This window comes from Anomaloglossus baeobatrachus, chromosome 5, assembly GCF_048569485.1.
Source record: "Anomaloglossus baeobatrachus isolate aAnoBae1 chromosome 5, aAnoBae1.hap1, whole genome shotgun sequence".
NCBI lineage: Eukaryota > Metazoa > Chordata > Amphibia > Anura > Aromobatidae > Anomaloglossus > Anomaloglossus baeobatrachus.
This window is the reverse complement of record NC_134357.1, coordinates 596,196,019-596,208,632: the sequence shown is the minus strand read 5'-3', so window position 1 is coordinate 596,208,632 and position 12,614 is coordinate 596,196,019. Positions and strand designations below refer to the sequence as shown.

General features: G+C 50.3%; 1 protein-coding gene across 3 annotated transcripts in view; it reads left to right on the top strand.

The window, feature by feature from the left end:
* Positions 1-12,614, top strand: part of CACNG5 (calcium voltage-gated channel auxiliary subunit gamma 5) — a 112,070-nt gene that overhangs the window by 51,717 nt on the left and 47,739 nt on the right. For all 3 annotated transcript variants that reach the window (XM_075351504.1, XM_075351505.1, XM_075351507.1), the window contains one exon: positions 2,009-2,243. In XM_075351504.1, coding sequence (XP_075207619.1) covers positions 2,009-2,243 — 235 coding nt within the window. The remainder of the gene's footprint in view (positions 1-2,008; positions 2,244-12,614) is intronic.

Sequence of the window (12,614 nt, the reverse complement as noted above, 5' to 3'; positions counted from 1 at the left end):
CAGTATCTTAAGCTGTATCACTTTATTGTCGGTTTATTCCCGGTTGTATCTCCAGCTGTGTTGCTGTATTCCTGGCTGTGTCACTGTATACTCAGCTATATCCCTGCAGTTTTGCCACATCCCAGCTATTCTGGCTGTATACCTGACTGTATTGCTGTATCCCATTTGTTTGCTGACTATATCCCTGGCTGTGTCGCTGTACCCTCTGCTAGAGCGCTAAATTGTCAGTTGTATTCAGGTGTTATCCTTAGCTGTATCCCCAGCTGTGTTGTTGTGTTCCTGACTGTATTGCTTTTTTACCTACTGTATCACTGTATCCTAAGCTGTATCCCCAACTATGTCGCTATATCCGCAGTGTCACTATACTCCTGTTGGTGAAGCTGTATCACTAGTGGTGACTATATTGCTGTATTATCCCTGTATCTTCAGCTGTGTTGTTGTGTTCCTGACTGTATTGCTGTATTATCCCTGTATCCTCAGCTGTGTTGTTGTGTTCCTGACTGTATTGCTGTATCACTGTATCCCCAGCTGTGTTGTTGTATTCTTGACTGTATTGCTGTTTTACCGGCTGTATCACTGTAACCTCAACGGTATCCCGGCTGTATCTCTGTAACCTCAGCGGTATCCCAGCTATATCACTGTAACCTCAGCTGTATCCCCGCTGTATCACTGTATCCTCAGCTGTATCCCAGCTGTATCACTGTAACCTCAGCTGTATCCCAGCTGTATCACTGTAACCTCAGCTGTTTCCTGGCTGTATCACTGTAACCTCAGCTGTATCCCCGCTGTATCACTGTAACCTCAGCGGTATCCCGGCTGTATCTCTGTAACCTCAGCGGTATCCCAGCTATATCACTGTAACATCAGCTGTATCCCGGCTGTATCACTGTTACCTCAGCGGTATCCCGGCTGTATCTCTGTAACCTCAGCGGTATCCCGGCTGTATCTCTGTAACCTCAGCGGTATCCTGGCTATATCACTGTAACCTCAGCTGTATCCCGGCTGTATCACTGTATCCTCAGCTGTTTCCTGGCTGTATCACTGTAACCTCAGCTGTATCCCCGCTGTATCACTGTAACCTCAGCTATATCCCGGCTGTATCACTGTAACCTCAGCTGTATCCCAGCTGTATCACTGTAACCTCAGCTGTATCTCGGCTGTATCACTGTATCCTCAGCTGTTTCCTGGCTGTATCACTGTAACCTCAGCTGTATCCCCGCTGTATCACTGTAACCTCAGCTATATCCCGGCTGTATCACTGTAACCTCAGCTGTATCCCAGCTGTATCACTGTAAACTCAGCTGTATCCGGGCTGTATCACTGTAACCTCAGCTGTATCCTGGCTGTATCACTGTAACCTCAGCTGTATCTCCGCTGTATCACTGTAACCTCAGCTATATCCCGGCTGTATCACTGTAACCTCAGCTGTTTCCCGGCTGTATCACTGTAACCTCAGCTGTATCCCGGCTGTATCACTGTAAACTCAGCTGTATCCCCGCTGTATCACTGTAACCTCAGCTGTATCCCCGCTGTATCACTGTAACCTCAGCTGTATCCCGGCTGTATCACTGTAACCTCAGCTATATCCCGGCTGTATCACTGTAACCTCAGCTGTATCTCCGCTGTATCACTGTATCCTCAGCTGTTTCCCGGCTGTATCACTGTAACCTCAGCTGTATCTCCGCTGTATCACTGTATCCTCAGCTGTTTCCCGGCTATATCACTGTAACCTCAGCTGTATCCCGGCTGTATCACTGTATCCTCAGCTGTTTCCCGGCTGTATCACTGTAACCTCAGCTGTATCCCCGCTGTATCACGGTAACCTCAGCTATATCCCGGCTGTATCACTGTAACCTCAGCTGTATCTCCGCTGTATCACTGTATCCTCAGCTGTTTCCTGGCTGTATCACTGTAACCTCAGCTGTATCCCGGCTGTGTGGCCATATTGCTTTATCTGTGTGGTTCGTATTCTCAGGAACCATGTAACCTTCTTCTCCTTGTCTTGCAGGTCCCTCTCTGCCCACGGTGGGGCCGGGCGCTCTGTGGGATGGGGGTCTGCAGCAGGAAAGCCCTGACTCTTCTCAGCAGTGTATTTGCAGTGTGTGCTCTGGGGCTCCTGGGGATCGCAGTCAGTACTGATTACTGGCTCTACCTGGAGGAGGGGGTCATCCTGCCCCAAAACCAGACCACCGAGATCAAGATGTTGTTGCACTCCGGGCTGTGGAGGGTCTGCTTCCTAGCAGGTAGGGGTATCATGGGAATGTTGCTATACGCCCCTGGCAAGAGCCTTGAAAAACTATTCACACCCCGTGAAACTTTCCACATTTTTCCATTTTACACCCACAAACTTAAATGATGTTATTGGGACTTTCTGTGACACCAAAACTGAGCACAAGAAGGTGCAACGGAAATGTGTCCTGGATGTGAGGTGCGTTAGTATTCAGCCCCTGGAGTCAGCACTTTGTAGGACCACCTTTCTCTGTCTTGCATTAGTATTCATCCCGTGGAGTCAGCACTTTGTAGGACCACCTCTCTTGGTCTTGCATTAGTACTCAGACCCCAGAGTCAGCACTTTGTAGGACCACCTTTCTCTGTCTTGCATTAGTACTCAGACCCCGGAGTCAGCATTTTGTAGGGCCACCTTTCTCTGTTTTGCATTAGTACTCAGACCCCGGAGTCAGCACTTTGTAGGAACACCTTTCTCGGTCTTGCATTAGTACTCAGTCCCCGGAGTCAGCACTTTGTAGGACCACCTCTCTCTGTCTTGCATTAGTACTCAGCCCCCAGAGTCAGCACTTTGTAGGACCACCTTTCTCTGTCTTGCATTAGTACTCAGACCCCGGAGTCAGCACTTTGTAGGACCACCTTCCTCTGTCTTGCATTAGTACTCAGCCCCTGGAGTTAGCACTTTGTAGGACCACCTTCCTCTGTCTTGCATTAGTACTCGGGCCCCGGAGTCAGCACTTTGTAGGACCACCTTTCTCTGTCTTGCATTAGTATTCATCCCCTGGAGTCAGCACTTTGTAGGACCACCTTCCTCTGTCTTGCATTAGTATTCATCCCCCGGAGTCAGCACTTTGCAGGGCCACCTTTCTCTGTCTTGCATTAGTACTCAGCCCCAGGAGTCAGCACTTTGTAGGACCACCTTTCTCTGTCTTAAATTAGTACTCAGACCCCGGAGTCAGAACTTTGTAGGACCACCTTTCTCTGTCTTGCATTAGTACTCAGACCCCGGAGTCAGCACTTTGTAGGACCACCTCTCTCTGTCTTGCATTAGTACAAAGCCCCCGGAGTCAGCACTTTGTAGGACCACCTTTCTCTGTCTTGCATTAGTATTCAGCCCCTGCAGTCAGCACTTTGTAGGACCACCTCTCTCTGTCTTGCATTAGTACTCAGCACTTTGTAGGGCCACCTTCCTCTGTCTTGCATTAGTACTCAGACCCCGGAGTCAGCACTTTGTAGGACCACCTTTCTCTGTCTTGCATTAGTACTCAGACCCCGGAGTCAGCACTTTGTAGGACCACCTTTCTCTGTCTTGCATTAGTATTCAGCCCCTGGAGTCAGCACTTTGTAGGACCACCTTTCTCTGTCTTGCATTAGTACTCAGACCCCGGAGTCAGCACTTTGTAGGACAACCTCTCTCTGTCTTGCATTAGTACTCAGACCCCGGAGTCAGCACTTTGTAGGACCACCTCTCTCTGTCTTGCATTAGTACTCAGCCCCCGGAGTCAGCACTTTGTAGGACCACCTTTCTCTGTCTTGCATTAGTATTCAGCCCCTGCAGTCAGCACTTTGTAGGACCACCTCTCTCTGTCTTGCATTAGTACTCAGCACTTTGTAGGAACGCCTGTCTCTGTCTTGCATTAGTACTCAGACCCCGGAGTCAGCACTTTGTAGGACACCCTCTCTCTGTCTTGCATTAGTACTCAGCCCCTGGAGTTAGCACTTTGTAGGACCACCTTTCTCTGTCTTGCATTAGTATTCAGCCCCTGGAGTCAGCACTTTGTAGGACCACCTTTCTCTGTCTTGCATTAGTACTCAGACCCCGGAGTCAGCACTTTGTAGGACCACCTCTCTCTGTCTTGCATTAGTACTCAGACCCCGGAGTCAGCACTTTGTAGGACCACCTCTCTCTGTCTTGCATTAGTACTCAGCCCCCGGAGTCAGCACTTTGTAGGACCACCTTTCTCTGTCTTGCATTAGTATTCAGCCCCTGCAGTCAGCACTTTGTAGGACCACCTCTCTCTGTCTTGCATTAGTACTCAGCACTTTGTAGGAACGCCTGTCTCTGTCTTGCATTAGTACTCAGACCCCGGAGTCAGCACTTTGTAGGACACCCTCTCTCTGTCTTGCATTAGTACTCAGCACTTTGTAGGAACGCCTGTCTCTGTCTTGCATTAGTACTCAGACCCCGGAGTCAGCACTTTGTAGGACACCCTCTCTCTGTCTTGCATTAGTACTCAGCCCCTGCAGTTAGCACTTTGTAGGACCACCTTTCTCTGTCTTGAATTAGTACTCAGCCCCTGGAGTCAGCACTTTGTAGGGCCACCTTTCTCTGTTTTGCATTAGTATTCATCCCGTGGAGTTAGAACTTTGTAGGACCACCTCTCTCGGTCTTGCATTAGTACTCAGACCCCGGAGTCAGCACTTTGTAGTACACCCTCTCAATGTCTTGCATTAGTACTCAGCCCCTGGAGTCAGCACTTTGTAGGACCACCTTTCTCTGTCTTGCATTAGTACTCAGACCCCGGAGTCAGCACTTTGTAGGACCACCTTCCTCAGTCTTGCATTAGTACTCGGGCCCCGAAGTCAGCACTTTGTAGGACCACCATCCTCTGTCTTGCATTAGTATTCATCCCCCGGAGTCAGCACTTTGCAGGGCCACCTTTCTCTGTCTTGCATTAGTACTCAGCCCCTGGAGTTAGCACTTTGTAGGAACACCTTTCTCTGTCTTGCATTAGTACTCAGACCCCGGAGTCAGCACTTTGTAGTACACCCTCTCAATGTCTTGCATTAGTACTCAGCCCCTGGAGTCAGCACTTTGTAGGACCACCTTTCTCTGTCTTGAATTAGTACTCAGCCCCCGGAGTCAGCACTTTGTAGTACACCCTCTCTCTGTCTTGCATTAGTACTCAGCCCCTGGAGTCAGCACTTTGTAGGGCCACCTTTCTCTGTCTTGCATTAGTATTCATCCCGTGGAGTTAGACCTTTGTAGGACCACCTCTCTCGGTCTTGCATTAGTACTCAGCCCCTGGAGTCAGCACTTTGTAGGACCACCTTTCTCTGTCTTGCATTAGTACTCAGCCCCTGGAGTCAGCACTTTGTAGGGCCACCTTTCTCTGTCATGCATTAGTACTCAGCCCCCAGAGTCAGCACTTTGTAGGACCACCTTTCTCTGTCTTGCATTAGTACTCAGACCCCGGAGTCAGCACTTTGTAGGACCACCTTCCTCTGTCTTGCATTAGTACTCGGGCCCCGAAGTCAGCACTTTGTAGGACCACCTTCCTCTGTCTTGCATTAGTATTCATCCCCTGGAGTCAGCACTTTGTAGGACCACCTTCCTCTGTCTTGCATTAGTATTCATCCCCCGGAGTCAGCACTTTGCAGGGCCACCTTTCTCTGTCTTGCATTAGTACTCAGGCCCTGGAGTTAGCACTTTGTAGGAACACCTTTCTCTGTCTTGCATTAGTACTCAGCCCCCGGAGTCAGCACTTTGTAGGACCACCTTTCTCTGTCTTGCATTAGTACTCAGACCCCGGAGTTAGCACTTTCTAGGGCCACCTTTCTCTGTCTTGCATTAGTACTCAGACCCTGGAATTAGCACTTTGTAGGACCACCTTCCTCTGTCTTGCATTAGTACTCAGCCCCTGGAGTTAGCACTTTGTAGGACCACCTTCTTCTGTCTTCTATTAGTACTCGGGCCCCGGAGTCAGCACTCTGTAGGACCACCTTTCTCTGTCTTGCATTAGTATTCAACCCCTGGAGTCAGCACTTTGTAGGACCACCTTCCTCTGTCTTGCATTAGTATTCATCCCCCGGAGTCAGCACTTTGCAGGGCCACCTTTCTCTGTCTTGCATTAGTACTCAGCCCCCGGAGTCAGCACTTTGTAGGACCACCTTTCTCTGTCTTGCATTAGTACTCAGACCCCGGAGTCAGCACTTTGTAGGACCACCTTTCTCTGTCTTGCATTAGTACTCAGACCCCGGAGTCAGCATTTTGTAGGGCCACCTTTCTCTGTTTTGCATTAGTACTCAGACCCCGGAGTCAGCACTTTGTAGGACCACCTTTCTCTGTCTTGCATTAATACTCAGACCCTGGAGTCAGCACTTTTTAGGGCCACCTTTCTCTGTCTTGCATTAGTATTCATCCCGTGGAGTTAGCACTTTGTAGGACCACCTCTCTCGGTCTTTCATTAGTACTCAGATCCCGGAGTCAGCACTTTGTAGGGCCAACTTTCTCTGTCTTGCATTAGTACTCAGCCCGTGGAGTCAGCACTTTGTAGGGCCACCTTCTCTGTCTTGCATTAGTATTCATCCCGTGGAGTTAGCACTTTGTAGGAACACCTTTCTCGGTCTTGCATTAGTACTCAGTCCCCGGAGTCAGCACTTTGTAGGACCACCTCTCTCTGTCTTGCATTAGTATTCAGCCCCTGGAGTCAGCACTTTGTAGGACCACCTTTCTCTGTCTTGCATTAGTACTCAGACCCCGGAGTCAGCACTTTGTAGGACCACCTCTCTCTGTCTTGCATTAGTACTCAGACCCCGGAGTCAGCACTTTGTAGGACCACCTCTCTCTGTCTTGCATTAGTACTCAGCCCCCGGAGTCAGCACTTTGTAGGACCACCTCTCTCTGTCTTGCATTAGTACTCAGCCCCCAGAGTCAGCACTTTGTAGGACCACCTTTCTCTGTCTTGCATTAGTACTCAGACCCCGGAGTCAGCACTTTGTAGCACCACCTTCCTCAGTCTTGCATTAGTACTCGGGCCCCGAAGTCAGCACTTTGTAGGACCACCTTCCTCTGTCTTACATTAGTATTCATCCCCTGGAGTCAGCACTTTGTAGGACCACCTTCCTCTGTCTTGCATTAGTATTCATCCCCCGGAGTCAGCACTTTGCAGGGCCATCTTTCTCTGTCTTGCATTAGTACTCAGCCCCTGGAGTTAGCACTTTGTAGGAACACCTTTCTCTGTCTTGCATTAGTACTCAGACCCCGGAGTCAGCACTTTGTAGTACACCCTCTCAATGTCTTGCATTAGTACTCAGCCCCTGGAGTCAGCACTTTGTAGGACCACCTTTCTCTGTCTTGAATTAGTACTCAGCCCCTGGAGTCAGCACTTTGTAGGACCACCTTTCTCTGTCTTGAATTAGTACTCAGCCCCCGGAGTCAGCACTTTGTAGTACACCCTCTCTCTGTTTTGCATTAGTACTCAGCCCCTGGAATCAGCACTTTGTAGGGCCACCTTTCTTTGTGTTGCATTAGTATTCATCCCGTGGAGTTAGAACTTTGTAGGACCACCTCTCTCGGTCTTGCATTAGTACTCAGCCCCTGGAGTCAGCACTTTGTAGGACCACCTTTCTCTGTCTTGCATTAGTACTCAGCCCCTGGAGTCAGCACTTTGTTGGGCCACCTTTCTCTGTCTTGCATTAGTACTCAGCCCCCAGAGTCAGCACTTTGTAGGACCACCTTTCTCTGTCTTGCATTAGTACTCAGACCCCGGAGTCAGCACTTTGTAGGACCACCTTCCTCTGTCTTGCATTAGTACTCGGGCCCCGAAGTCAGCACTTTGTAGGACCACCTTCCTCTGTCTTGCATTAGTATTCATCCCCCGGAGTCAGCACTTTGCAGGGCCACCTTTCTCTGTCTTGCATTAGTACTCAGGCCCTGGAGTTAGCACTTTGTAGGAACACCTTTCTCTGTCTTGCATTAGTACTCAGCCCCCGGAGTCAGCACTTTGTAGGACCACCTTTCTCTGTCTTGCATTAGTACTCAGTGTGGAGACACGGGGCTCAGTGGGCGCTGTCGTCCACTAAAACCCGCCGCCTTTAGAAAGACAGCGTGGCTCAGGGCTCATCCCAACTGAACGCCGGCCTCCCTAACCGTGGGCGTAACACTACTCAGACAACACAGGGTGAGGGAACCACAATAATTAGACTTTATTGGATCCCCAAACAATTAACGGCACATAACACATAACCAGCAAAACACACAAATGTAACAGGCAACAGAGTCTCACCCTTCCGCTGGCTCACCAGGGATTTAGAATGTCCATGCCTCACAGGTTCCAAGCTGTCTGAGGTCTGCAAAGTCTGTAACAGGTGACTCAACTGTCCCAACCTGCGTGTCCTCCTTAGGTAGTCCTGGTTTGATGATAAAATCCTGGCAGCCGGAGTCGAAATCCCTAGGCTGTGGATATGGTCTCCAACCGGATCCGGAGTCCCTAGATTGAAGCCATAAGATGTCCTGATCCTCCAGTCAGCTCCAAAGAGCTTAGACTGAATCCATCAACCATCAACAACCTGGTGGCTTAAAGAAGTCCTCTCTTATAGCCACAGCCCTCCCCCTGGACACACTGCGTCCTCATACATTGGTTGGACAAGATTGCTTCTCCCATTGGACGAATTTCAAGCTACATGGACAATGCTCATTCAAATGATGTGCTTAGAAAGGCTGAGGGTGTACATGTAAACTGGGAGTCACCGACTAGACAATGGCTACTAAGGTAATTACATTATCAATACACAACTACAATACAATGGTTACTGGAAATGTCTGGAGAACAATAGTCTAGCTTTCAGTGGCCAACACAATTACATTGAGTCAACAAGAGTCTTGTAAAAACAATGAGGGACTTCTCCCCCATCTATAGACAATCTATCATGCTGTCTGGCTGGATTTTAAGAAACGTTAACCCATGAGAGTCCATGTCGTCACATTCCTCCCCCTTCTTAATATTAGCCAGGCATGATAGGCTTCCGATCATCCTTCTCCTCTTGTCGGGAAAGCCCATCCGCATTTCCATGGTTCTTGCCTTGTTTATGGGAGATGGAAAAATTGTAAGATTGTAATGCCAGACTCCACCTGAGCAAGCGTCCGTTGTCCCCGGCAGTGCGATTTAGCCAACTCAATGGATTGTGGTCAGTGAGGACTGTGAACTCATTGCCATAGAGGTAGGGCTGCAATTTTTTTAGGGCCCAGACTATGGCCAGGCATTCTTTTTCTATGGTGGCATAAGCCCTCTCTCGGTCCAACAGTTTCCGGGAGAGGTAAGCTATCGGATGTTCCTCACCGTTGTCCCCCACTTGGCTAAGTACAGCTCCTAGTCCTGTGTCCGATGCGTCTGTTTGGACAATGAATCTGCGACGGAAGTCAGGAGCAGTCAAGACTGGGCTTTGGGCTAGCCGGTCTTTCAATTGGAGGAACGCAGTTTCACATTCTGGGGTCCAGATAAGGTTACGGGCATATCTTTTGGTTGTGAGGTCAGTGAGCGGTTTTGCTATGGTACTGTAATTGGGGAGAAACTTTCGATAGTAGTTTGCGGTTCCTAGAAATGCACGGACCTGTTTTTGATTGACTGGGCGTGGCCACTGGATAATGGCTTCTACTTTTGCAGGTTCGGGACGAATGCACCCACTTCCCACCCGATGTCCCAGGTATAGCACTTCGGCCATCCCCATTTGGCATTTGTCAGGTCGGATGGTGAGCTGGGCTTTGGCTACCCTCTGCAGCACCTGGGACACATGCTGAAGATGCTCTTCCCAAGTGTCGCTGAAGATAGCGATGTCATCCAAATAGGCCTGGGCATACCCCTGACATCCCTCTAGTAAATGGTCTACCATCCTCTGGAAGGTGGCTGGGGCGTTTTTCATCCCAAAAGGCATGCTGGTAAACTCAAAGAGGCCAAAAGGGGTTATGAAGGCCGATTTCTCTTGAGCGTCTTTTGTGAGTGGGATCTGCCAGTATCCCTTGCTCAAATCGAGGGTAGATATAAACCGAGACCCCCCTAACCTATCATCCACCCGGGGCATGGGGTAAGCATCTGTAATCATGACCTCATTGAGCCGTCTATAGTCCACACAGAAACGAGTACTCTTGTCCTTTTTTGGCACCAATACCACACTGGCAGCCCATGGGCTATGGGAGGGGACTATGACTCCCATATTTAACATGTCATCCACCTCGGCCTTCATCATTGCCAACACAGGAGGGGTCACCCGGTAGGCGGGTTGTCTTAGTGGGGTGGCTGCCCCTGTATTGACATGATGCTGGACCAGGGGGGTTCTACCAGGCTGACTGGTGAACAGGGTTTCATATGTTCCGAGTATGTCTGATATCTGTCGCTTCTGTGATGGACAAAGCTGCTCCCCTAGTGATACATCTTTTACCCCCATTTCCCTTTTGGAGTCCACTAATAGGTCTGGGATCTGGTCCAACTCTGGATCATCTAACTCTGGACAGCAAACTGCTAAATTGGTGACTTCTCGTTCCTCATAAGCTTTTAGCCTGTTGATGTGGTAGGTACGCTCACGAACACCTGCTCGATCCAGGGCCACGGTGTAGTCAGTATTGCCACATTTCTTGGTAATGGTGAATGGACCCGCCCACATGGCTTGCAGCTTGTTTTTCCGCACCGGTACTAGTACTAGGACCTTCTGTCCACAGGCAAATTCTCGGGGCCGGGCAGTGCGGTCGTAACATCGTTTTTGCCTTTCCTGAGCCACTTCTAAATTCCCATGGGCTAACGCCATGAGGTGCCTCATCCTTTCCCTAAACTTTTGAACATAGTCCAGTATGGGAACCTCTTCTGTGGGGAAGGTGCCCTCCCAACTCTCTCGTACCAGCTCTAGGGGCCCTCGTACTTTTCGGCCGTACAGCAATTCAAAGGGAGAGAACCCAGTGGAGTCCTGCGGCACCTCCCGGTAAGCAAAAAGGAGCTGCTGCAAGTTTTTCTCCCAGTCCCCCCCCTCGGACTCCACATATCGGCTAATGAGCTGTTTGAGCGTTTTGTTGAAGCGCTCACACAATCCATTTGTTTCAGGATGGTAGGGGGTTGTGCGCATGGGGCGGACTCCATGTTTTTCCCACAGGGTGTGAATCAGTTCACTTTGGAACTGTGCCCCCTGGTCAGTCAATACTTCCTGTGGAAACCCTACCCGGCTAAAGATGTCCAGTAGAGCTTGAGCCACGTGCTCTGCATCTATGGAGGTTAAGGCAACGGCTTCTGGGTAACGGGTGGCAAAGTCTACCAGGGTGAGGATGAATCTTTTTCCACTGCGGCTGGGGATGGCTAAGGGGCCTACTATATCAATGGCAACTCTCTGGAACGGTTCTCCTATCAAGGGCATGGGTTGAAGTGGGGCACGGCATGGGGCTCCCCCCATACGCTGACACACTGGGCAAGAGGCTCTGTATTTTTGCACTTCTTGAGTGACCCTTGGCCAGAAAAAACTACGCAGCAGGCGGGCCCGAGTCTTTTTGGTCCCCATGTGCCCAGCCGCAGGAACATCATGAGCTAAACGCAACAGTTGGGGTCGGTATGGCTGGGGTACCACAAGCTGATGTACACGGGTCCAGGGTTTTTCTGGGCAGGATGCGGGCTTCTCCCGATATAAGAGGCCTTTTTCCCATCTATATACCTCCCCCTGATTTCCTCCCCCAGGTTGGGTGGCCGCACTACGGATAAGCTCTAAGGTGGGGTCTGACAGTTGAGCTTCCCTGAGCTCTTTACGATCTATCTCCCCCCAATCAATGGCCACAGTTGGGTCTGATGTACTCACATTTGTTGGCTCTGATGAGGAGGCTGAAGATTGAGGAGTTGGGTTCTCCTCTGATGGGCTGGAAGAAAGACCTGCACCAGGATGGTGTTTGGCTTGGCTGCGGGTGATGGCTGTGACAAACTGGCTGGATAGTCCTTGTCCTAGGTCATTTCCCAAAATTACAGGAGTGGGGAGGCCGTCCATGAGCCCCACTTCAACCTCTCCTTGGTCAGTTCCCCAGTCCAACTGCACTCGTGCCAGAGGGATGTTCGAGCGCTGGCCCCCAGCAAGGATGATGGTCACTTGGCGGCCAGGTAAATGATGTTCTGTGGGAACAATATCTGGGCTGACCAGGGTGATGGAAGATCCCGAGTCTCGAAGTCCCCGAGCCTGTATATCACCGACCTTGACCGTCTGGATGTGGGGATGGAGGTTAGCTGGTGTACGGTGTCCGGCCTGCCGTAGGGTGTGGACTGGATAAACCACTTCCTCAGCTATTGGTGTTTCTCGGGAGTAGCATTCCTCAGGTCTCGGTTCATCTCGGCATATGTTGACTGGTAGACGGGCTCCAGGCATGGGGTCCCGGTTTTGTAGACACTCTTTGGCCATGTGTCCAAGGCGCCCACACGTATAACAGCGCCGTGGGTTAGACAAGTCACCCACCCTGTTGGTAAACCTTTGTCTTGTTGGGGCTTCTGTGGGGTAATGAGTTAGTCCAGCACGTGAGTCTGGGGGTCGCTTGGATCCATGGTTGAGGGACCTATTGGGCCTCCAGCTGGGTCGGTTGGCTGTAAATTCGTCAGCCAATCGCGCTGCTTGCTCTGGGGTGTCGGGCTTCCTGTCAGCTACCCATTCTCGGA